The sequence below is a fragment of the Dendrobates tinctorius genome, unplaced genomic scaffold (genome assembly GCF_039654945.1).
Source record: "Dendrobates tinctorius isolate UK_male_01 unplaced genomic scaffold, ASM3965494v1 ptg000257l, whole genome shotgun sequence".
NCBI lineage: Eukaryota > Metazoa > Chordata > Amphibia > Anura > Dendrobatidae > Dendrobates > Dendrobates tinctorius.
Window position 1 is genome coordinate 5,712,673 of NW_027361924.1, and position 23,054 is coordinate 5,735,726.

General features: G+C 48.2%; 1 protein-coding gene across 1 annotated transcript in view; it reads right to left on the bottom strand.

Annotated features, from left to right (window-relative positions):
• Window positions 1–8,860, bottom strand: part of PGAP6 (post-GPI attachment to proteins 6) — a 35,968-nt gene extending 27,108 nt beyond the window's left edge. Inside the window, exon 1 of the mRNA XM_073558542.1 lies at window positions 8,549–8,860. Within this exon, the coding sequence (XP_073414643.1) occupies window positions 8,549–8,624 (76 nt within the window). The 5' untranslated portion in view covers window positions 8,625–8,860. The remainder of the gene's footprint in view (window positions 1–8,548) is intronic.
• Between the last annotated feature and the right edge of the window lie 14,194 nt (window positions 8,861–23,054).

Consider the following 23,054-nt stretch of genomic DNA (forward strand, 5'->3'; position numbering starts at 1 on the left):
GAGCTTAGTAATCCAAGTCAGACTGGTTGCTAGGAGCACACTACCTGATAAAGAGCTTAGTAATCCAAGTCAGACTGGTTGCTAGGGGCACACTACCTGATAAAGAGCTAAGTAATCCAAGTCAGACTGGTTGCTAGGGGCACACTACCTGATAAAGAGCTTAGTAACCATAGTCAGACTGGTTGCTAGGGGCACACTACCTGATAAAGAGCTTAGTAATCCAAGTCAGACTGGTTGCTAGGAGCACACTACCAGATAAAGAGCTTGGTAATCTAAGTCAGACTGGTTGCTAGGAGCACACTACCAGATAAAGAGCTTGGTAATCCAAGTCAGACTGGTTGCTAGGAGCACACTACCAGATAAAGAGCTTGGTAATCTAAGTCAGACTGGTTGCTAGGAGCACACTACCAGATAAAGAGCTTAGTAATCCAAGTCAGACTGGTTGCTAGGAGCACACTACCAGATAAAGAGCTTGGTAATCCAAGTCAGACTGGTTGCTAGGGGAACACTACCTGATAAAGAGCTTAGTAATCCAAGTCAGACTGGTTGCTAGGAGCACACTACCGGATAAAGAGCTTGGTAATCCAAGTCAGACTGGTTGCTAGGGGAACACTACCTGATAAAGAGCTTAGAAACCATAGTCAGACTGGTTGCTAGGGAGAAACTACCTGACGACCTCTATTTAAATGTCTCTGGTTGCTAAGCAGTTTATCCATAGCAACCAAACTGTCAAGCAGGACCAAGCTGGACTGGACCATTGAGGACAACAACTCTCAAAGTAAAAATTAAGAGGAACATCCCTTTAAAGCAACTGTGCTAGCAGAAATTCATGGCCTTCATCTGCTCCCTCTTTACTGGGCAGAGCGGGCATGCAGCAAATTGTGGACGCCATTATCAGCCTTTACACCCAAGATAGCAGGTTTTTGTTTGCGTAGTTATGCCGGGAATGGGTGATTAACCATGACTGTGCCGGAGCCGCTGCTCTACGCCCCAGGGTGTGGTGCCTGCCTGTCGCTACATGCTGTGGCAGATTTCTGTCATCCGAGGCCTCAAATGGACAGAAAAAAATAATAATTTTCTATATATGTTAAAGGCCTTGAAAATCTTCCAGAAAGCAATTGGACATAATGTCACACAAACCCCCAGAAATGGGCAGGACAAAAAAGTGTTGGCACACAACTTTATTTCAAGCAAGTAACAGGTGTGGGCAATATGAAAATCACACCTGAAACCAGATATAAAGGGGAGAAGTTGACTGAATCTGTGCCACAATAAGCACGGAGAACAGAACGAGGAGTAGAGAACTGTCTGAGGACAGGAGAACAAAAAAAAAAATTGCTCAAAAATATCAACAAGCTCTAGGTTACGAGTCCATCTCCAGAGATCTTACTCCTTTGTCCACAACATAATCAAGAAGTTTACAACCCATGGCACTGTAGCTAACCACCCTGTACATGGACAGCAGAGAAAAAATGATATAAGGTTGCAAAGCAGAACAGTCCTTATGGTGGATAAAGAGCCCCAATCAAGTTCCAAAAAAATCAAGCTGTCCTGAAGGCTCAGGGTGCATCAGTGTCGGTGCGGACTATACGTCGACATTTGAATGAAATGAAACGCTATGGCAGAAGACCCAGGAGGACCCCACTGCTGTCACAGACAAACAGCTAAACTGCCCAAATGTATGTGACTAAGCCAAAATCCTTCTGGGAAAGCGTCTTGTGGACAGATGAGACCAAGATAGAGCTTTTTGGTAAAGCACATCATTCTACTGTTCACTGAAAACAGAATGAAGCCTACTAAGAAAAGAACACAGTACCTACAGTCAAATATGGTGGAGGTTCAAAGATGTTTTGCTGCCTCTGGCACTGGAGGCCTTGACTGTGTGCAAGGCATTGTGAAAACCAAAGAATACCAAAGGATTTTGAGGCACAATGTATTACTCAGTGTCAGAAAGTTGGGATTGCATTCTAAGTCATGGGTCTTCCAGCAGAACAATGACCCCAAACATACTTCAATAAGCCCCCAGAAATGGATGGATTGGAAACAAAGCGCTGGAGAGTTCTGAAGTGACAGCAATGTGCCCAGATCTAAATCCCATTGATCACCTGTGGAGAGATCTTAAAATTCCTGTTGGGAGAAGGCGAAATATGAGACCAAGAGCAATCTGCAAAAGAAGGGTGATCCAAAATTCCAGCCAAGAGGTGCAAGCAGCTTGTTGATGGTTATAGGAAGCGACTGATTGCAGTTATTTATTCCAAAGGGCGTGCAACCAAATATTAATTTGAGGGTGATAACGATTTTGTCCGGCATATTTTTGGGGTTTTCTGTGAAATTGTCCAATTTGCCTTTTTTTCCTCCGTTTTATTTTGTGTTGTGAATAAAACATGTGTAACTGAAATAACTTTCTGGGAGAAATACTTCATTTTTTTGGAACAAGTGAAAGGGTGGTAACAATTTTGGATATATATCTATATACGGTATTTTTATTTTTTTTTAAATATTCACACACACTGCTTAAAAAATAAAGGGAACAATAAAATCCCACAACCTAGATATCACTGAAGTAAATATTCCAGTTGCAAATCTTTATTCATTACATAGTGGAATGCGTTGAGAACAATAAAACATAAAAATGATCATTGTGAATCAAAATCAATACATCATGGAAGTCTGGATTAGGAATGATCATTAAAGTGGAAAATCAAATTACAGGCAGATCCAACTTCAGTGGAAATGCCTCAAGACAAAGAAAAGATGCATGAGGGGAACATCCGCCGCCTCATCAGCACCATTGCAGGGAGGTCATACAGGCACATGGAGGCCACACACACACTGCTGAGCATCATTTCCTTTGATTTTCTACATTGCTTTTGAGTATAATTCCAAATCCCAGACCTCCATGGGATATTAATCATGATTTTTTACATTGATGATTTTTTATGTTTTATTGCTCTCAACACATTCCATTATGTAATGAATAAAGATTTGCAACTGGGATTTTTCATTCAGTGATATCTGGCTGTGTTTTTTTTTTTTATTTTTTGATCTATATATTAGTGTAATGGGGGAGTTGCTAGTTATGCAATTTTCTTTAATACCAGTGAAACTTTTTTTTTTTTTTTTTCCCCCAACATCTCCTTGGGTCACATCACTTTGTGTAATTTTCACAGGTAACCCACAATGGCCCCAGGGAGTATCACAGATGTGTCACTAGTAAAACAATGGGGGGAGGGGAGATGTTCATTGCCAGATACTCAGCTGACAGTCACATGAGGGGAAAAGCAGGAAAATAAAAAAAAAAACAAACAAAAAAAACCCACAGGTTTCCCCAAGAGAATTCAGGATTATTTGCAACTGAAACAACAGAAAACAAGCCCAGTAAACAAACAAGAATATGCTAATACCTGTCCAGCATATTATAATGAGGGGGGTACATATTTATTTTCTAGATGTAGACTTTTATATATGTGTGCTGTGGTTATTGGAGGCGTCGCATACATTTTCATTGTATTTGCCCTTTAAACATTAATGGTCTTGTGTATCAATTAATCCTGTTGCCCATGGCAACCAATCAGAAGCCACATTTTGCGTATGTAAGACTGTAAACTAAACTCTCATTGGTTGCTAGATAATTGGCACAGCAAAATTTAAAGGGGCCCTTCCATCGGCGTATTCCCTTTAATGGGGTCATCCAAGAAGGACAAAGCTTGCCCATATACCCTTTTAGGATATATTGATGTCAAACCCCAGCTTTAGACTCCCAACTCATGTTGTGCGATGTTCTGGGTGGACAATTCCTTTAAGAAATCATGAGTTACACTATGTGACGGCATTTACTGGTTATGTGTCACTAGTAAAAACATTTACGTTAAAGGAAAACTAACCGCTCACCGAACTTTGCAATCATTTAAAAGAGAACTATGCCAAGAATTGTAAATCTGGAAGCTGAGATATGAGGTGCTGTTTGCAGGGTTCTCATACTATGGGGCGGCTTGTGACCTATTAAAGGGGGTGATCCTTTGAACAAAATCCACACGATAGGTTATTAATGCATGATCGCCGGGGTTTCAATGACTGAGACCACTGGGCGATCACGAGATCAGGTCTCGTCACCGGCGATCACGAGATCAGGTCTCGTCACCGGCGATCACGAGCTTCTGAAGGTTCTATACATGTGAATACAGGAGCGGGGGCTGATTAGGGCCAAAGGCGACTTGTGTCATCATTGCGTAACACCCTCCTTTTTCTTGTGACTGATATGACACATTGATATCATTGTCAGGATCGCTGGTGTGTGACTCCAGCCTGAGCTGTGGCAAATCTCCATGACATGACACACAATGTAATCAGGTACAACTAATCCTTACATGCACTTTGCCCAGTCAAGGAATGTAAAGGGAAATTGACCCAACAGGTGCACAGGGTTAATGTCCTTAAGGAAACATGGAAGGTCTAGCACCTACATGATAACAGAAAAGCATAAAAAGGTGTACTATCCCTTTAAGGATCCTACTATTTCAATATCCTAGAAATTCCTCAAACCTGGTGCCTATCAACAGACATAACCGTGCTGGGCTCCCCATATCGGACCGTGGGGTTATCAGACCTAATGGTTCAGTCCTCTGGGATAACAGATGCTGTCCCTTTAAATAACAGCTATGACGGGCACAGCTGGTGACTGCAGGGCAGAGGAGCCGAGTGCCAGGGATAGCTGATAATTACTGTAATGTGCCGTAATAAACACATGGAGTAGAGTATACACGGCGCCCGGGGGCATCGGCGACGCTGATCGGACACATCTGAATATTAGTGCACTGGGAACGGCTGTCATGACAAATGAAGAACACGGAGACTCTGTGCCCACGGGCAAAATGGTGCCAACTCTGCTCTGTGCAAAGCCTGGCCACAGAATGCCGCTCTCCAGGGGCGAGACACAGACTTCAGGATAGATACGGGCACTACTACCCTGCCAGAACCAGGGCTGTGGAGTCGGAGTCGTGGAGTCGGAGTCGGTGCTCATTTTGGTGGAGTCGGAGTCGGAGTTGGAGTCGGTATAAAATGGACCGACTCCTAAAATATCTAATAAATTGGGTACTGTAATTCAATGCAGGATGTGCTGAATATTTTTTCATAGGAATTTGGGAAAGTTATGAAATGTCCTATAAATGGCTGTTCTATTCCTGATCTAAGGCTACATTCACACACAGCGTTTTTCCTGTGTTTTTTGAGGATACGTTTTTCAGCTGCAAAAGTTGATCATCTTTTTAAAAAACTGCATCACCTGAAAGGTTTTTGAGCTCATAGATAATGTTTTCAATAGCAAAAGCAGATTAGAAGTCTGCTCTATCTATCCATTTATCCATATCTGTCTATCCATGTCTTATCTGTACCAAAAAGAATGAAAACCGGGTAGTACACCAATATATATTCTGTTCTATCTAAATATCTTGATTATTGGATCATAAAAATGATTAAATGTCTGAGGTTCACATTGTACTACAATAAATTTTTCACTTAAATATAAGCAATATGTGTGGGAGTCGGAGTCGGAGTCGTGGAGTCGGAGTCGGAGTAAGAGAAATTGAGGAGTCGGAGTCGGAGTTGCAGGTTTGGCTTACCGACTCCACAGCCCTGGCCAGAACACTAGGTACCGGTGATGCCCAGGGTTCCTCCTCTGCCACCTATCAGAGCTCCACAAGTCTGTGCCCTCACAGACGTTGCCACAATGATATTGGTATGCCACCTAAAGCTAGAAAGCAATGTATCAACCCATAGAGATGCCCCTACAGTGCCAGCAGCAGTATGGGGGTCTGAACTCAGTAGGGATAGAGACTCGGGGTACATGGGGCTCAGAAAAGGGGGTGTAGGGAATCACGGGCACATGGGCTGGGGGCATGGCATCATAAGACTTATGGAACTTCATGGCTGACAACTCTGTATATACCCCGAGTAGTGTTGGCACCTGGGGGGGCATATTATAAGAAGACTTATGAAGCTACATGGATTGGGAGGGGTTGGTATTTCTGTACTTAGCTGGAGTAGAAGTGGCACCTGGGGGGCACGGTATCCCAAAAGGCTTGTAGGAGGAGTTGGCTGGCACCAGTAGGGCAATGCTGTATTTATCAGGTGTAGAGCTCGCACCTGGGGGCACAGTATAAGACTATGGGGGATACAGCTGGCACCTGGGGGCACAGTATAAGACTATGGGGGATACAGCTGGCACCTGGGGGGGGGCACAGCATAAGACTATAGGGGGATACAGGTGGCACCTGGGGGGGCACAGTATGAGACTATGGGGGGATACAGCTGGTACCTGGGGGGGGCACAGTATAAGACTATGGAGGGATACAGCTGGTACCTGGGGGGGCACAGTATGAGACTATGGGGGGGATACAGGTGGCACCTGGGGGGCACAGTATAAGACTATGGGGGGATACAGCTGGCACCTGGGGGGCACAGTATAAGACTATGGGGGATACAGCTGGCACCTGGGGGGCACAGTATAAGACTATGGGGGATACAGCTGGCACCTGGGGGGGCACAGTATAAGACTATGGGGGATACAGCTGGCACCTGGGGGGGCACAGTATAAGACTATGGGGGATACAGCTGGCACCTGGGGGGGCACAGTATAAGACTATGGGGGATACAGCTGGCACCTGGGGGGCACAGTATAAGACTATGGGGGATACAGCTGGCACCTGGGGGGGCACAGTATAAGACTATGGGGGATACAGCTGGCACCTGGGGGGGCACAGTATAAGACTATGGGGGATACAGCTGGCACCTGGGGGGGGGGGCACAGTATAAGACTATGGAGGGATACAGCTGGTACCTGGGGGGGGCACAGTATGAGACTATGGGGGGATACAGCTGGCACCTGGGGGGGGCACAGTATAAGACTATGGGGGATACAGCTGGCACCTGGGGGGGCACAGTATAAGACTATGGGGGATACAGCTGGCACCTGGGGGGCACAGTATAAGACTATGGGGGATACAGTATAAGACTATGGGGGATACAGCTGGCACCTGGGGGGGCACAGTATAAGACTATGGGGGATACAGCTGGCACCTGGGGGGCACAGTATAAGACTATGGGGGATACAGCTGGCACCTGGGGGGGCACAGTATAAGACTATGGGGGATACAGCTGGCACCTGGGGGGGCACAGTATAAGACTATGGGGGATACAGCTGGTACCTGGGGGGGGGCACAGTATGAGACTATGGGGGGATACAGGTGGCACCTGGGGGGGGCACAGTATAAGACTATGGGGGGATATAGCTGGCACCTGGGGGGGGCACAGTATAAGACTATGGGGGGATATAGCTGGCACCTGGGGGGGGCACAGTATGAGACTATGGGGGGATACAGGTGGCACCTGGGGGGGGCACAGTATAAGACTATGGGGGGATATAGCTGGCACCTGGGGGGGGCACAGTATAAGACTATGGGGGGATATAGCTGGCACCTGGGGGGGGCACAGTATAAGACTATGGGGGATACAGCTGGCACCTGGGGGGCACAGTATAAGACTATGGGGGATACAGCTGGCACCTGGGGGGGCACAGTATAAGACTATGGGGGATACAGCTGGTCTCTGGGGGGGGTGCACAGTATAAGACTATGGGGGATACAGCTGGCACCTGGGGGGGCACAGTATAAGACTATGGGGGATACAGCTGGTCTCTGGGGGGGGTGCACAGTATAAGACTATGGGGGATACAGCTGGCACCTGGGGGGCACAGTATAAGACTATGGGGGATACAGCTGGCACCTGGGGGGGCACAGTATAAGACTATGGGGGATACAGCTGGTCTCTGGGGGGGGTGCACAGTATAAGACTATGGGGGATACAGCTGGCACCTGGGGGGCACAGTATGAGACTATGGGGGGATACAGCTGGCACCTGGGGGGCACAGTATAAGACTATGGGGGATACAGCTGGCACCTGGGGGGGCACAGTATAAGACTATGGGGGATACAGCTGGTCTCTGGGGGGGCACAGTATAAGACTATGGGGGATACAGCTGGTCTCTGGGGGGGGTGCACAGTATAAGACTATGGGGGATACAGCTGGCACCTGGGGGGCACAGTATAAGACTATGGGGGATACAGCTGGCACCTGGGGGGGCACAGTATAAGACTATGGGGGATACAGCTGGTCTCTGGGGGGGGTGCACAGTATAAGACTATGGGGGATACAGCTGGCACCTGGGGGGCACAGTATAAGACTATGGGGGATACAGCTGGCACCTGGGGGGGCACAGTATAAGACTATGGGGGATACAGCTGGTCTCTGGGGGGGGCACAGTGTCTGACTATGGGGGGATACAGCTGGTCTCGGGGGGGGCACAGTATCTGACTATGGGGGGATAGAGCTGGTCTCTGGGGGGGCACAGTATGAGACTATGGGGGGATACAGCTGGTCTCTGGGGGGGCACAGTATGAGACTATGGGGGGATACAGCTGGTCTCTGGGGGGGCACAGTATGAGACTATGGGGTCATGGCACCTGTATGGGTTTGGGGGCGATTCTGCACTTACCCTGAGTAGAGCTGGCCCCCGGAGGGCACAGGACCCCCAGGGAGATCAGCAGCAGCAGCAGTCGGGGGGCCCCCATCCTGGATCACCTCAGCAGACACTTCCTTCCCACCTTCCCCGTCATGGCGCTGCACCGTCAGAGCCTCCCGGCACACACACGTCCAGCTGAGGCTCCGGTGCACCGGGTCCGCTCTGAGCTCTGCCGCCCGAGGAGGAAACACCGAGAGACGAGACAGGACCGGCCGGAGGGGCGGAGCTACAGAGAGGGCAGCGGGCGGAGCTACAGCCGGGCCGGGGGGCGGGGCGCCGCGCGGATACCATGTAGCAATGTTGTATCAATATCCTGCATTCTAAACCACGCCCCCAACCCTGTGTGCCCCTCCCCCTGAAGCCCTGAGCCCGCCCTCTCCAGGAAGTGCCTGGTCCTCTGCTCTGTCACTCTCAGCCGCTGGGGGTCGCCTTCAGTCTCTCTGCAATGAAGGCGGCTGAGCCCTCACACTCACTCTGATTGCTGTGAGTGAATTGGTCTGATCACTCACACAGCTGGGAGTTTGCTACAATGTGTCCAGTCTGCAATCATCCATCTCAGGGGTTGTCTATTGTCGCCCTCTAGTGGTAGGAGCCAGAATAGCAGTCACTGGAGGTTTTCTATACAGAATTGGAAATAAATCCCTCCATAACATATATATATTTTTTTTAAATTAACACTGTTTCATTTTTTATTATTCTATCAACATTTGATGAAGACTTTTTTACTTCCTTTTGGATGTGGGACGAGTTATAGTTTTTAATGACATGATTTAATTTGCCATAAAATATAGTGGAAAAAGAAAAAAAAAATTAGAAAACTGGCCCGATGGGTTTATTATTTTTTAATGAGTTATGATTATTTTGTGCTTTTTATTTGTAGCTTTTAGGCTCTGGAATCTGTGACCGCTGGTAGAATACAGTGCTCCTGTGTTACCTACCAACACGTCACCGCCGCAGGAGTCACAAAATAAATCAAATATACTAAATAGCAACCGCCAAATGAAGAGAAGAGGCGGCACCGGGCTTCTCCCCAAAATTACATTCATAGACAGATTTATTTGCCCAGGGAAAAAATGCAGCATTTTACGGTACCAGCAAAGTGAATGAGATTTCTGTAATCTCACGCTCTGCTGTCTATACGGACATGTAGGTCATAGGAAGCTGGATAAAATGATACGCGCGATCCGATGTCTTATTCCAGAAAAATCCACGTTTTTCTTGATATGTAAATGAGATGTTAAGATCTTTGGGCGGGGACATAGATCTCCATTAAACTCCGCCTTCAGAGATCATTTTAAATGAAAGGGGGCGTCACTAGCGTGAGACATGTAAGGACTGACAGTCTGCTGTCCTGATCCACATGTGTCACACACTGGTAACGTCCCTGATTCCTTCATGGAATTGTTTTAGTTCACTTACAGTCAGCCCAGATTATTAGAATGTCGTCAATGTAGCGGCCGTAGGACAAGGGTGTGATAGAGCGGGATTCTAAACAGTGGCGCAGCGTGGGGGGGTGGTTCGCCCCAGGTGGCACGTGTGTGGGGGCGGCGCGGCAACAGCAGCAATTCCTCTCTGTGGGAGAAGCGCGGAGGCACAGTGCAGTGCAGCGGCGGGCAGGGAGCAATCACAGCAGCTCCGCTGCCTGCAAGAGGGAATAGCAGGAGCAGAGCTGCAAGGGTCCGTCCTGCTTCCTGCCCGGAGGCCGCGCTTCCTGTTTGACACAGAGGAGCGCCGCTGAATGACGTCATCATTCAGCGGCCGCTGCTGTGTGAGCGAGGAAGCGCGGGCGATGCTGCGGACACGTGAGAGGAGAGAGGTGGTGTCTGTGTGTATGTATGTCTGTGTGTGTGTCTGTAGGTTAGCCTGGCCCTGGAGGAGATGGGGACATGAGAAGACCGTGATGGGGAGAGAAGTCCATGATGCCTGGGGTGACGGGAGAAGGCCTTGAGGGGGTAATGGGAGAAGGCCTTGAGGGGGTAATGGGAGAAGGCCATGTGGGGGTAATGGGAGAAGGCCTTGAGGGGGTAATGGGAGAAGGCCTTGAGGGGGTAATGGGAGAAGGCCATGAGGGGGTAATGGGAGAAGGCCATGAGGGGGTAATGGGAGAAGGCCATGTGGGGGTAATGGGAGAAGGCCTTGAGGGGGTAATGGGAGAAGGCCTTGAGGGGGTAATGGGAGAAGGCCATGAGGGGGTAATGGGAGAAGGCCATGAGGGGGTAATGGGAGAAGGCCATGTGGGGGTAATGGGAGAAGGCCTTGAGGGGGTAATGGGAGAAGGCCATGTGGGGGTAATGGGAGAAGGCCTTGAGGGGGTAATGGGAGAAGGCCTTGAGGGGGTAATGGGAGAAGGCCTTGAGGGGGTAATGGGAGAAGGCCATGAGGGGGTAATGGGAGAAGGCCATGAGGGGGTAATGGGAGAAGGCCATGTGGGGGTAATGGGAGAAGGCCTTGAGGGGGTAATGGGAGAAGGCCTTGAGGGGGTAATGGGAGAAGGCCATGAGTGGGTAATGGGAGAAGGCCATGTGGGGGTAATGGGAGAAGGCCATGTGGGGGTAATGGGAGAAGGCCTTGAGGGGGTAATGGGAGAAGGCCATGAGGGGGTAATGGGAGAAGGCCATGTGGGGGTAATGGGAGAAGGCCATGAGGGGGTAATGGGAAAAGGCCTTGAGGGGGTAATGGGAGAAGGCCATGAGGGGGTAATGGGAGAAGGCCATGAGGGGGTAATGGGAGAAGGCCATGATGGGGTAATGGGAGAAGGCCATGTGGGGGTAATGGGAGAAGGCCATGAGGGGGTAATGGGAGAAGGCCTTGAGGGGGTAATGGGAGAAGGCCATGAGGGGGTAATGGGAGAAGGCCATGAGGGGGTAATGGGAGAAGGCCATGAGGGGGTAATGGGAGAAGGCCATGTGGGGGTAATGGGAGAAGGCCATGAGGGGGTAATGGGAGAAGGGCTTGAGGGGGTAATGGGAGAAGGCCATGAGGGGGTAATGGGAGAAGGCCATGATGGGGGTGATGGAGCAGGCAATGATGGGGGTGATGGAGCAGGCAATGATGGGAGTGATGGGGTAAAAATAAATGATGGGGTGGTGGGGGAGAATGCAATGATGGTGGTGGTGGAAAGGGCAATAAATGGGGGTGGTGGAGGAGGAGGAAATGATGGAGGAGGAGGAAATGATGGAGGTGTTGGAATGGGCAATGATGGGAGTGGTGGGGGAGAAAGCAAAGATAGTGGTGGGGGAGAAGAAAATGATGGAGGTGGTGAAGAGGGCAATGATGGGGTGCGAGGGGAGGAGGATAATGAGGGGTGTGGGGGATTGGGATGGGAGGAAGGGGGACTTATAATGGCCTTAGGAACAGGGGGAGGTGGAGGAAGACATTATCGCTTATTATGTCTAACACAGTCCCTTAGTATATAGTGTACTCACTTACTATGTGTAACACCATCCCCTTAGTATATAGTGTACTCACTTACTATGTCTATCACAGTCCCTTAGTATATAGTGTACTCACTTACTATGTCTATCACAGTCCCTTAGTATATAGTGTACTCACTTACTATGTGTAACACCGTCCCCTTAGTATATAGTGTACGTACTTATTATGTATAACACAGTCCCTTAGCATATAGTGTACTCACTAATTCTGTATAACACCATCCTTAGTTACATAGTTTCCTCTTATTATGTATAACACCGTCCCTTATTACGTACCATCCTCTCTAGTTATATATGGTGCCGTCCCTTATTATATAGCTTCCTCTGCTGTTATGTACAGTGCTGTCTCTTACATAGCGTATTCTTGTTATTCACAGCGCCCTCTTTTATTACATAGTCCCCTCTCTTAGATATAAAATGACTGCTGATCGAGGAGCCGGTGACGAGACGACCAGTCCATCAGCTCCTCCATTACAAAGCAAGCTTTCCCATGCTCCATCAGCCATCATTGCATTATACAGCTAACAAGACAGGACGGTATGTAATAAAGACAGGGGCTATATATAATCCAATATGTAAGGGAAGGAGGTGTACATAACAAGAGAGGGCACTGTGTAATAAGACATAATAAATATACATAATAAAAGAGACAATGTAATATATATACATGTGTGTGGCTATATAATATCAATATCTATCTATCTATCTATCTATCTATCTATCTATCTATCTATCTGTATACATACACACACACACACGTAGCTTTGACGCCATAAAAGGAGGGGGACCCGGACACATTTCTTGCACAGGGGCCCCAAGCTGTCAGCGTCCGCCCCCTTTGAGTGTAGTGTGGGCTCTTTGGATGCTTCTGAATTATCAACGACCAAAGGGGCGGCAAATTTTTCGACCGCCCCGGGCGCCACAAACAGTTGCTACGCCACTGATTCTAAACAGGCATCATGGAAATGTTGGGGCCATAGCAGTTTCAGCGCATTGTAGATATACAGTATATTCTCACCAAGTCTACATGGGGACACATCTGGTAAGTTGTAGTACAGACCCATTGGCCTGAGATACATCTGGCAGGCGGCTCCTCCATCTTCATGCGCCATGGTGGCTAGGATGGCCGCGTTGGTTGCATCTGGCATTACAGCGGTGCTGCATTAACCCTTTAGTAATATCTGCCGTACATTTCCAATGAATGTGTGACCTCACTATGTAGAGGAGCTGAGTGCTCCCCGGCTGCTGGCTGCGTTATACAGATGGCACCCAAGATAGTTGAGCTACTGACGATGATGACATCGGCGACATTAGCAACCGGTGGTTGGGATTGTGGAAGACAGTCAATTATATAATAAACTGCTTATTGAATAAGTGCTCAAGCAATCGCAGGTCCCTAAGGGGGCTAAAAGAAACATAAAAAAATATAAAAAAATGAAAAGAAAATACAAAAGATTAAATCTCCTTCTTTCTCCTGCCCAAAAAAAATCATGTAAAAAAATTACCATATTTTGTATAATTGCGTGCATAAATGTCCAAGCTAAGGAATTATAAAAAGGTCTTTATCCCACATGATAAAGGTTAAAATTTAAAGAAAATATTGAAATGGCAGAATTGCTGGGTTTTTTTTTATCAACTCACCTCTAAAAAATGGAATAAAAAGAGATCTGAATGTTATAAAGAACCCAAAATGGTGAAAAAAAAATAAAGCCGTATACATCGCTACCAACCCCAAAAATAAAACCGCTACAGCTCACAGAATGTGGTGACTGGAGCCAACATTTAGCTGCAAGTTGTTTTTTTTTTTTTTTTAAGTAATGAAAAAAAAACTGTACAAATTTGGAGTCTCCGCGACCGTCCTGACCCGTAGGACAAAGTCACCAGGTCATTTTTTACCATAGATTGAACATCATAAAACCTCCCCCCAAAATGCCAAAATTTCCAGTTTTTTCCTTTAATGCTGCTCATTGTGAATTTTTTCCCCCCATTTTTCATTACTTTATATGGTAAAATGAATGGTGGCATTAAAACTACAACTGGTTCTGCAAAAAAAACCCCAAAAAACAGCAAAAAAACCCTTGTACGGCCGCGATGAAGGAGAAATATGTTATAATAACAAAGTTATCGGTCTTGGAAAAAGAAGAGGAAAATAAAAAAATGTCTGAATGAGAGAATGGGGTTAGGGTTAGTCTGTGACTTTATGATTCCGGACAGTGTGATTGCTGGGATGGACTTTTCATACGTAGGGGATGGTTTGCATTTACAGCCTGTAGTGGGTGACTTCCTCCAACAGGGGGCACTGGAGGGTCTGCTTCCTTCCTTCTGGAGGAGATGTAATTTGCCTTTTAGAGCCATAATGTCAGCCACCACCTTCTTTAACCACTTCACCACCTGGCTACTCCATTTCCTTTCCACTGATATCCCCATTATCATCATGGGCAACTTCAACATCCCCATTGACACTTCCCTCTCAGCTGCCACTAAACTTCTATCTCCTCCTTTGGCCTCACTCAATGGTCTTCTGCAGCCACTCACAAAGATGGCCACACACTGGACCTCATCTTCACCCGCCTCTGCTCCCTATCTAACCTCTCTAACTCACCTCTTCCTCTCTCTGACCACAACCTTCTCACATTCTCTTCCCTCTCCTCCTCAGGTCCACAATCCCCACCTCAAAAACTCGCACACCCTCGAACAAATCTTCAACACCTCGACCTACACTCACTGTCTGAATCCCTCCTACAGACATAAGTTCCCTACACAATGCAGATGCCGCTGCCGCTCTATATAACACCACAATAGCTGTAGCTTTGGAATCAGTTGCCCCTCTCACACATATGTGGCGCCCCTGAGGCTCAGTCACCACAGAGGTACTGCACCTCCTCCTGAGGTGTGGTACCCCACCATCCAGGTAAGGTGGAGACTCCTGACCACACTCCAACACCTGCATCCCACACCACAAAGTAGTGTAGCAAAGCACCTTCGGCGGCTCCCTGCTTGGAGTGTAGCAAAGCACCCATTGGTGGCTCCCTGCTTGGAACACGAAACGTGCTGGGAGGTGGGTGGAGTTAGATTACATTACAAGGAGCCGGAAGAGTTTAAGTTGGGGAGTCAGTAGTTAGAGAGAGAGGATAAGATCCCTAGAGAGACGGATGGATGGATGGATGGATGGATGGAAGTGCTGCAGCAGATCCCAGTGACCTGGGTCTGCTGGCACGGGAAAGAGAGAACTAGAGAGCAACATAGACTGAAAGCCTGACTCTCCATAGAAGGAAAGAATTAGTACGGAACGTGAGGAGTAAAAGGGAACAGAGGACGTGGGTTAGAAGAGAACCCTTCCTAGAAGTTCTAAGCGCAAGGCCGGGGCCCGGTCCCCGAGGTTGTATGTATGCTAATGGTCCTGCAGCAGACACCAGAGGAATAGAAGTTGTCACCACTTTATTCCCGCACAAGACTTGGGGGCACAACAGCAACTGGATAATGAGCCGGGACTTAGTAGCAAGGAGTCCCCGAAGCAGGCTACAGCTGTCTGCCGTACAAGTAGAGTTCAAAAGAACATCGGACAGGAGGAACTCCAGTGTAACTCAGTACTAGGAGTGTTTCATCTAAAGGCGCTATAAGAGGTGACGTTCAGAAAAGCACATGTTGGCGGAGTGTTGGAAAGGAGTATTCCATCTGGCCTGGAGGGTTGACTGATTCCCAAACCTGGAGGACACGGCACAGAAACATGTGAAAAATGAGGATGAATCAACTCATGGAGATCAACATCCAACACTGCGGAGACACCATCACGTTTCTCAATGCAGTGATTCTAGAGCAATGCTCCCATCCCTTATGGGAAATATGCAAAAACATGCAAAACACAAGCCGCGGAGACACCATCACATGTTTCTCAACGCATGAGAGCTCCATGAGTTCATTCATCCTCTTTTTTCACAGTCTTTTACTAGACATTGCTCCTACTAGCCAGTTTCCTACTTCACACTGATGAGGGGCAATACCCCGAAACAGCTGTCTGTGGATGGATACCATGTTTTGGCATAGGTGGTCTCCTTCATTGGAGACTGCCCTTCCCGTGGTTGTTCCTTCCCGGGGAAAGACCTGGCTGGTCATTGCTTGCGTTGAGAAACATGTGATGGTGTCTCCGTGGCTTGTGTTTTGCATGGCACAGAAGCAGGCACCTGTTTGTGCAACAGACTGTGAGTAAAGCTTTGGAACTACATGCCCCGGTGTCCTCCGCTTATTCCAGCATCAACCTGCCCAGCACTGCTACATCCCCTGCGCCTGACACTACACCATCTAAGTGTCACCATATCTACTCTGCCCTGGGACAACAGCCCTGCCTGTGGAGGGCTATACCATCACTGCTGCACCACACCATCTCTCCCAGAGGATCTGTCTGCAGCGTTGGCCTAACATCTTCATTGCCGAACACCACAGGTGGCGTCACGAATCATTCATTCACACTGAACATTTACCATGGGCGCCCAGGGCCACGGGCCGGGTCACAGCTACCGTGACAACTCCCATTGAGGTCCACCGAGCCCGGTACCGACTACCCCACAGCCCTGGTTGTGAGGGCGTCCGACATACCAAAGCTCGAAAAATCAACAGACAGCCCTGACACACCAGTCTGACCAAAGAACTGAGGCGAGCTTCCAGGGCTGCTGAGTGGAGATGGAAAAGATCCCACTCCAATGATGACTTCATCGCATTCAAACAGTCCCTCACTACTTTCAAGGACACACTCACTGCAGCAAAACAAACCTACTTCTCATCTCTCATATCCTCCCTGTCTCACAACCCTAAACAGTTATTCAACACCTTCAATTCTCTCCTCCGCCCCCCAGCACCTCCTCCCTCTCCACTCATCTCAGCTGAAGACTTTGCCTCATTTTTCAAGGAGAAGATTGATAACATCAGAGACAGTTGTGGTCAACAACCCCCAGTGCCCTTCCTCCTAACTGCCCTGCCCTCCTCCTCCAAAACCAACTTCTCCACCATTACAGAAGACCGACTCTCCACTCTACTCTTAAGATCACATCTCACCACCTGTGCGCTTGACCCGATCCCATCACACTTCATTCCAAACCTCACCACAGTCTTCATCCCAACCCTAACCCATCTCTTCAAACTATCACTAACAACTGATGTTTTCCCCTCAAGCTTTAAACATGCCTCAATCACACCTATCCTCAAAAAGCCCTCTCTTGACCCATCCTCTGTATCTAGCTATCGCCCTATATCACATCTCCCCTATGCCTCCAAGCTACTGGAACAACACGTCCATCTTGAACTATCCTCCCACCTCTCTTCTTGCTCCCTCCTTGACCACTTGCAATCCGGCTTCCGGCCACACCATTCCACTGAAACTGCCCTTACTAAGGTCACCAATGACCTACTATCCACCAAGGCCAAGCGACACTACTCTGTCCTCCTCCTCCTGGACCTGTCCTCTGCCTTTGACACAGTGGACCATTCCCTACTATTACAGACCCTCTCATCTCTTGGCATCACAGACTTGGCCCTATCCTGGATCTCATCATACCTAACAGACCGGACATTCAGCGTCTCCCACTCACACACCACCTCCTCACTTCGCCCCCTATCTGTCGGAGTCCCACAAGGTTCAGTCCTAGGGCCCCTGCTGTTCTCTATTTACCCCTTTGGCCTGGGACAGCTCATAGAATCTCATGGCTTTCAGTATCACCTCTATGCTGATGACACACAGATCTACATCTCTGGACCAGATATCACCTCCCTACTAACCAGAATCCCTCAATGTCTGTCCACTATTTCATCCTTCTTCTCCGCTAGATTTCTAAAACTTAATATGGACAAAACAGAATTCATCATCTTTCCCCCATCTCACGTGACCCCCCCAACGAACCTATCCATTACAGTAAATGGCTGCCCACTCTCCCCAGTCCCACAAGCTCGCTGCCTCGGGGTAATCCTTGACACTGATCTCTCTTTCAAACCACATATCCAAGCCCTTTCCACTTCCTGCCGACTTCAACTCAAAAATATTTCCCGGATCCGCACATTCCTCAACCAAGAATCTGCAAAATCCCTAGTCCATGCCCTCATCATCTCTCGCCTTGACCACTGCAACCTCCTGCTCTGTGGCCTCCCCTCTAATACTCTCGCACCCCTCCAATCTATTCTAAACTCTGCTGCCCGACTAATCCACCTGTCCCCCCGCTATTCCCCAGCTTCTCCCCTCTGTCAATCCCTTCACTGGCTGCCCATTGCCCAGAGACTCCAGTACAAAACCCTAACCATGACATACAAAGCCATCCACAACCTGTCTCCTCCATACATCTGTGACCTCGTCTCCCGGTACTTTCCTGCACGCAACCTCCGATCCTCACAAGATCTCCTTCTCTACTCCCCTCTTATCTCCTCTTCCCACAATCACATACAAGATTTCTCCCGCACATCTCCCCTACTCTGGAACTCTCTACCACAACATGTCAGACTCTCACCTACCATCGAAACCTTCAAAAAGAGCCTGAAGACCGACCTCCTCCGACAAGCCTACAACCTGCAGTAACCACCGATCGACCAAACCGCTGCACGACCAGCTCTACCCTCACCTCCTACTGTATCCTCACCCATCCCTTGTAGACTGTGAGCCCTCGCGGGCAGGGTCCTCTCTCCTCCTGTACCAGTTATGACTTGTATTGTTTTAGATTACTGTACTTGTATGTATTATGTGTACCCCTCCTCACATGTAAAGCGCCATGGAATAAATGGCGCTACAATAATAATAATAATAATGTACTCAATCTTCCATGACGCAGTGCATGCAGGAGCCTCTAGGTGGCGGTGTAGTACAAGAAATAAACATTTAGCTTCATCAGTCGGAGTCGATCAGAGTGATTTTTTTTTTTTTTTTTACATCCCATGAATTGTACGAACCAGATTTTGATTTTCCTTGAAAAAGTGATAAAGTCGTGAAATATCTGTACCCTATGTGAACAATAAAGATCCCCGGATTTGTTGTCAGGGTCTCATCAAATCCCTTTGGGGCTGTGGGATTTTACAGATGTGACCACACATGGGTAACAAACTTTTCCATTTCCATGCATCTTGGAATTGGCGACTATTGAGGCTACGTGTTATTTTTGCTGTTGTCGCTGTCAGTGAGGCGTCACATTACAGTCTGTGTGATGACCAATGAGACGCTAAATAATGGAGCAGGAAAACTAGTGGGGTGTGAAAGATGAAAGCAGCGGGAGCCGAGGTAGGTGATGATTACGGAGGATAATCCCCTGGGAAGATGAGAGGTTCTGGGACTGGCGGAGAATACGTCACCATCACAGATGAGACTGCTCCAGTGTGACTCCTGTGAGTGTCACCATGGATGGGTGGGGGGTAAGACCGCCGGATGGCGCTATTCATTGTGCACGTCGTCATTTGTGTCACTGGAAGGTGCAATGTCCGTTGGTGCCTGTGGGAGTCGCAGTACATCCACTCAGTCTACTGGTATCTCCATCCACCATGCTTTACACTGTCAATCTGCTCCATCAGTGACTCAGGCCTAGCTGCAATGTCTGTTGGCACCTGATGTAACAGAGATTCACCTGTAGATATGGAGATCCCACTGCCAGCTATAGGTGGGGAGATTGTTTTTTATTTTATTGGCAATGATTACCAGGTGTCACTGTGAGGAAGCAATATCCTGGTAACTGGTTATGGGGGTGACACATTCACAAATATTTATAGGGTCCATGAGAGTGTTCAGTAGTGTTCATGAGAGTATCTCGTCTGGCGCTGATTATGGGGGCACTCTGCTGGTCTATACTGTATATGGGGGCACTCTACTGGTCTATACTGTATATGGGGGCACTCTGCTGGTCTATACTGTATACGGGGGCACTCTGCTGGCTCTATACTGAATATGAGGGCACTCTGCTGGCTCTATACTGTATATAGGGAGCACTCTGCCGGTCTATACTGTATACGGGGGCACTCTGCTGGCTCTATACTGAATATGAGGGCACTCTGCTGGCTCTATACTGTATATAGGGAGCACTCTGCTGGCTCTATACTGTGTATGGGGGCACTATACTGGCTCTATACTGTATATGGGGGCACTCTGCTGGCTCTATACTGTATATGGGGGCACTATACTGGCTCTATACTGTATATGGGGACACTCTGCTGGCTCTATACTATATATGGGGGCACTCTGCTGGCTCTATACTGTGTATGGGGGCACTATACTGGCTCTATACTGTATATGGGGGCACTCTGCTGGCTCTATACTGTGTATGGGGGCACTATACTGGCTCTATACTATATATGGGGGCACTCTGCTGGCTCTATACTGTGTATGGGGGCACTATACTGGCTCTGTAGTGTATATGGGGGCACTCTGCTGGCTCTATACTGTATATGGGGGCACTCTGCTGGCTCTATACTGTATAAGAGGAGCACTCTACTGGCTCTATACTGTGTATGGGGGCACTATACTGGCTCTATACTGTATATGGGGGCACTCTGCTGGATCTATACTGTATATGGGGACACTCTGCTGGCCCTATACTGTATATGGGGACACTCTGCTGGCTATATACTGTATATGGGGACACTCTGCTGGCTCTATACTGTATATGGGAGCACTCTGCTGGCTCTATACTGTATATAGGGTGCTCTCTGCTGGCTGTATACTGTATATAGGGGCATTGTTCTGGCTCTATAACGTATATGGGGGCTCTCTGCTGGCTCTATAATGTATATAGGGGCACTATACTGGCTCTATACTGTATATGGGGCACTCTGCTGGCTCTATACTGTATATGGGGACACTCTGCTGGCTCTATACTGTATATGGGGATACTCTGCTGGATATATACTGTATATGGGGACACTCTGCTGGCTCTATACTGTATGTGGGAGCACTCTGCTGGCTCTATACTGTATATGGGAGCACTCTGCTGGCTCTATACTGTATATAGGGTGCTCTCTGCTGGCTCTATACTGTATATAGGGGCATTGTTCTGGCTCTATACCGTATATGGGGGCTCTCTGCTGGCTCTATACTGTATATAGGGAGCACTCTGCTGGCTCTATACTGTGTATGGGGGCACTATACTGGCTCTATACTGTATATGGGGGCACTCTGCTGGCTCTATACTGTGTATGGGGGCACTATACTGGCTCTATACTATATATGGGGGCACTCTGCTGGCTCTATACTGTGTATGGGGGCACTATACTGGCTCTGTAGTGTATATGGGGGCACTCTGCTGGCTCTATACTGTATATGGGGGCACTCTGCTGGCTCTATACTGTATATGGGGGCACTCTGCTGGCTATATACTGTATAAGAGGAGCACTCTACTGGCTCTATACTGTGTATGGGGGCACTATACTGGCTCTATACTGTATATGGGGGCACTCTGCTGGCTCTATACTGTATATGGGGACACTGCTGGCCCTATACTGTATATGGGGGCACTCTGCTGGCTATATACTGTATATGGGGACACTCTGCTGGCTCTATACTGTATATGGGAGCACTCTGCTGGCTCTATACTGTATATAGGGTGCTCTCTGCTGGCTCTATACTGTATATAGGGTGCTCTCTGCTGGCTCTATACTGTATATAGGGGCATTGTTCTGGCTCTATACCGTATATGGGGGCTCTCTGCTGGCTCTATACTGTATATAGGGGCACTATACTGGCTCTATACTGTATATGGGGCACTCTGCTGGCTCTATACTGTATATGGGTACACTCTGCTGGCTCTATACTGTATATGGGGATACTCTGCTGGATATATACTGTATATGGGGACACTCTGCTGGCTCTATACTGTATGTGGGAGCACTCTGCTGGCTCTATACTGTATATGGGAGCACTCTGCTGGCTCTATACTGTATATAGGGTGCTCTCTGCTGGCTCTATACTGTATATAGGGGCATTGTTCTGGCTCTATACCGTATATGGGGGCTCTCTGCTGGCTCTATACTGTATATAGGGAGCACTCTGCTGGCTCTATACTGTGTATGGGGGCACTATACTGGCTCTATACTGTATATGGGGGCACTCTGCTGGCTCTATACTGTGTATGGGGGCACTATACTGGCTCTATACTATATATGGGGGCACTCTGCTGGCTCTATACTGTGTATGGGGGCACTATACTGGCTCTATACCGTATATGGGGGCTCTCTGCTGGCTCTATACTGTATATAGGGAGCACTCTGCTGGCTCTATACTGTGTATGGGGGCACTATACTGGCTCTATACTGTATATGGGGGCACTCTGCTGGCTCTATACTGTATATGGGGGCACTCTGCTGGCTATATACTGTATAAGAGGAGCACTCTACTGGCTCTATACTGTGTATGGGGGCACTATACTGGCTCTATACTGTATATGGGGGCACTCTGCTGGCTCTATACTGTATATGGGGACACTCTGCTGGCCCTATACTGTATATGGGGGCACTCTGCTGGCTATATACTGTATATGGGGACACTCTGCTGGCTCTATACTGTATATGGGAGCACTCTGCTGGCTCTATACTGTATATAGGGTGCTCTCTGCTGGCTCTATACTGTATATAGGGGCATTGTTCTGGCTCTATACCGTATATGGGGGCTCTCTGCTGGCTCTATACTGTGTATGGGGGCACTATACTGGCTCTATACTGTATATGGGGGCACTCTGCTGGCTCTATACTGTATATGGGGACACTCTGCTGGCTCTATACTGTATATGGGGACACTCTGCTGGATATATACTGTATATGGGGACACTCTGCTGGCTCTATACTGTATGTGGGAGCACTCTGCTGGCTCTATACTGTATATGGGAGCACTCTGCTGGCTCTATACTGTATATAGGGGCATTGTTCTGGCTCTATACCGTATATGGGGGCTCTCTGCTGGCTCTATACTGTATATAGGGGCACTCTGCTGGCTCTATACTGTATATGGGGGCTCTCTGCTGGCTCTATACTATATATGGGGGCAATCTGCTGGCTCTATACTGTATATGGGAAGCACTCTGCTGGCTCTATACTGT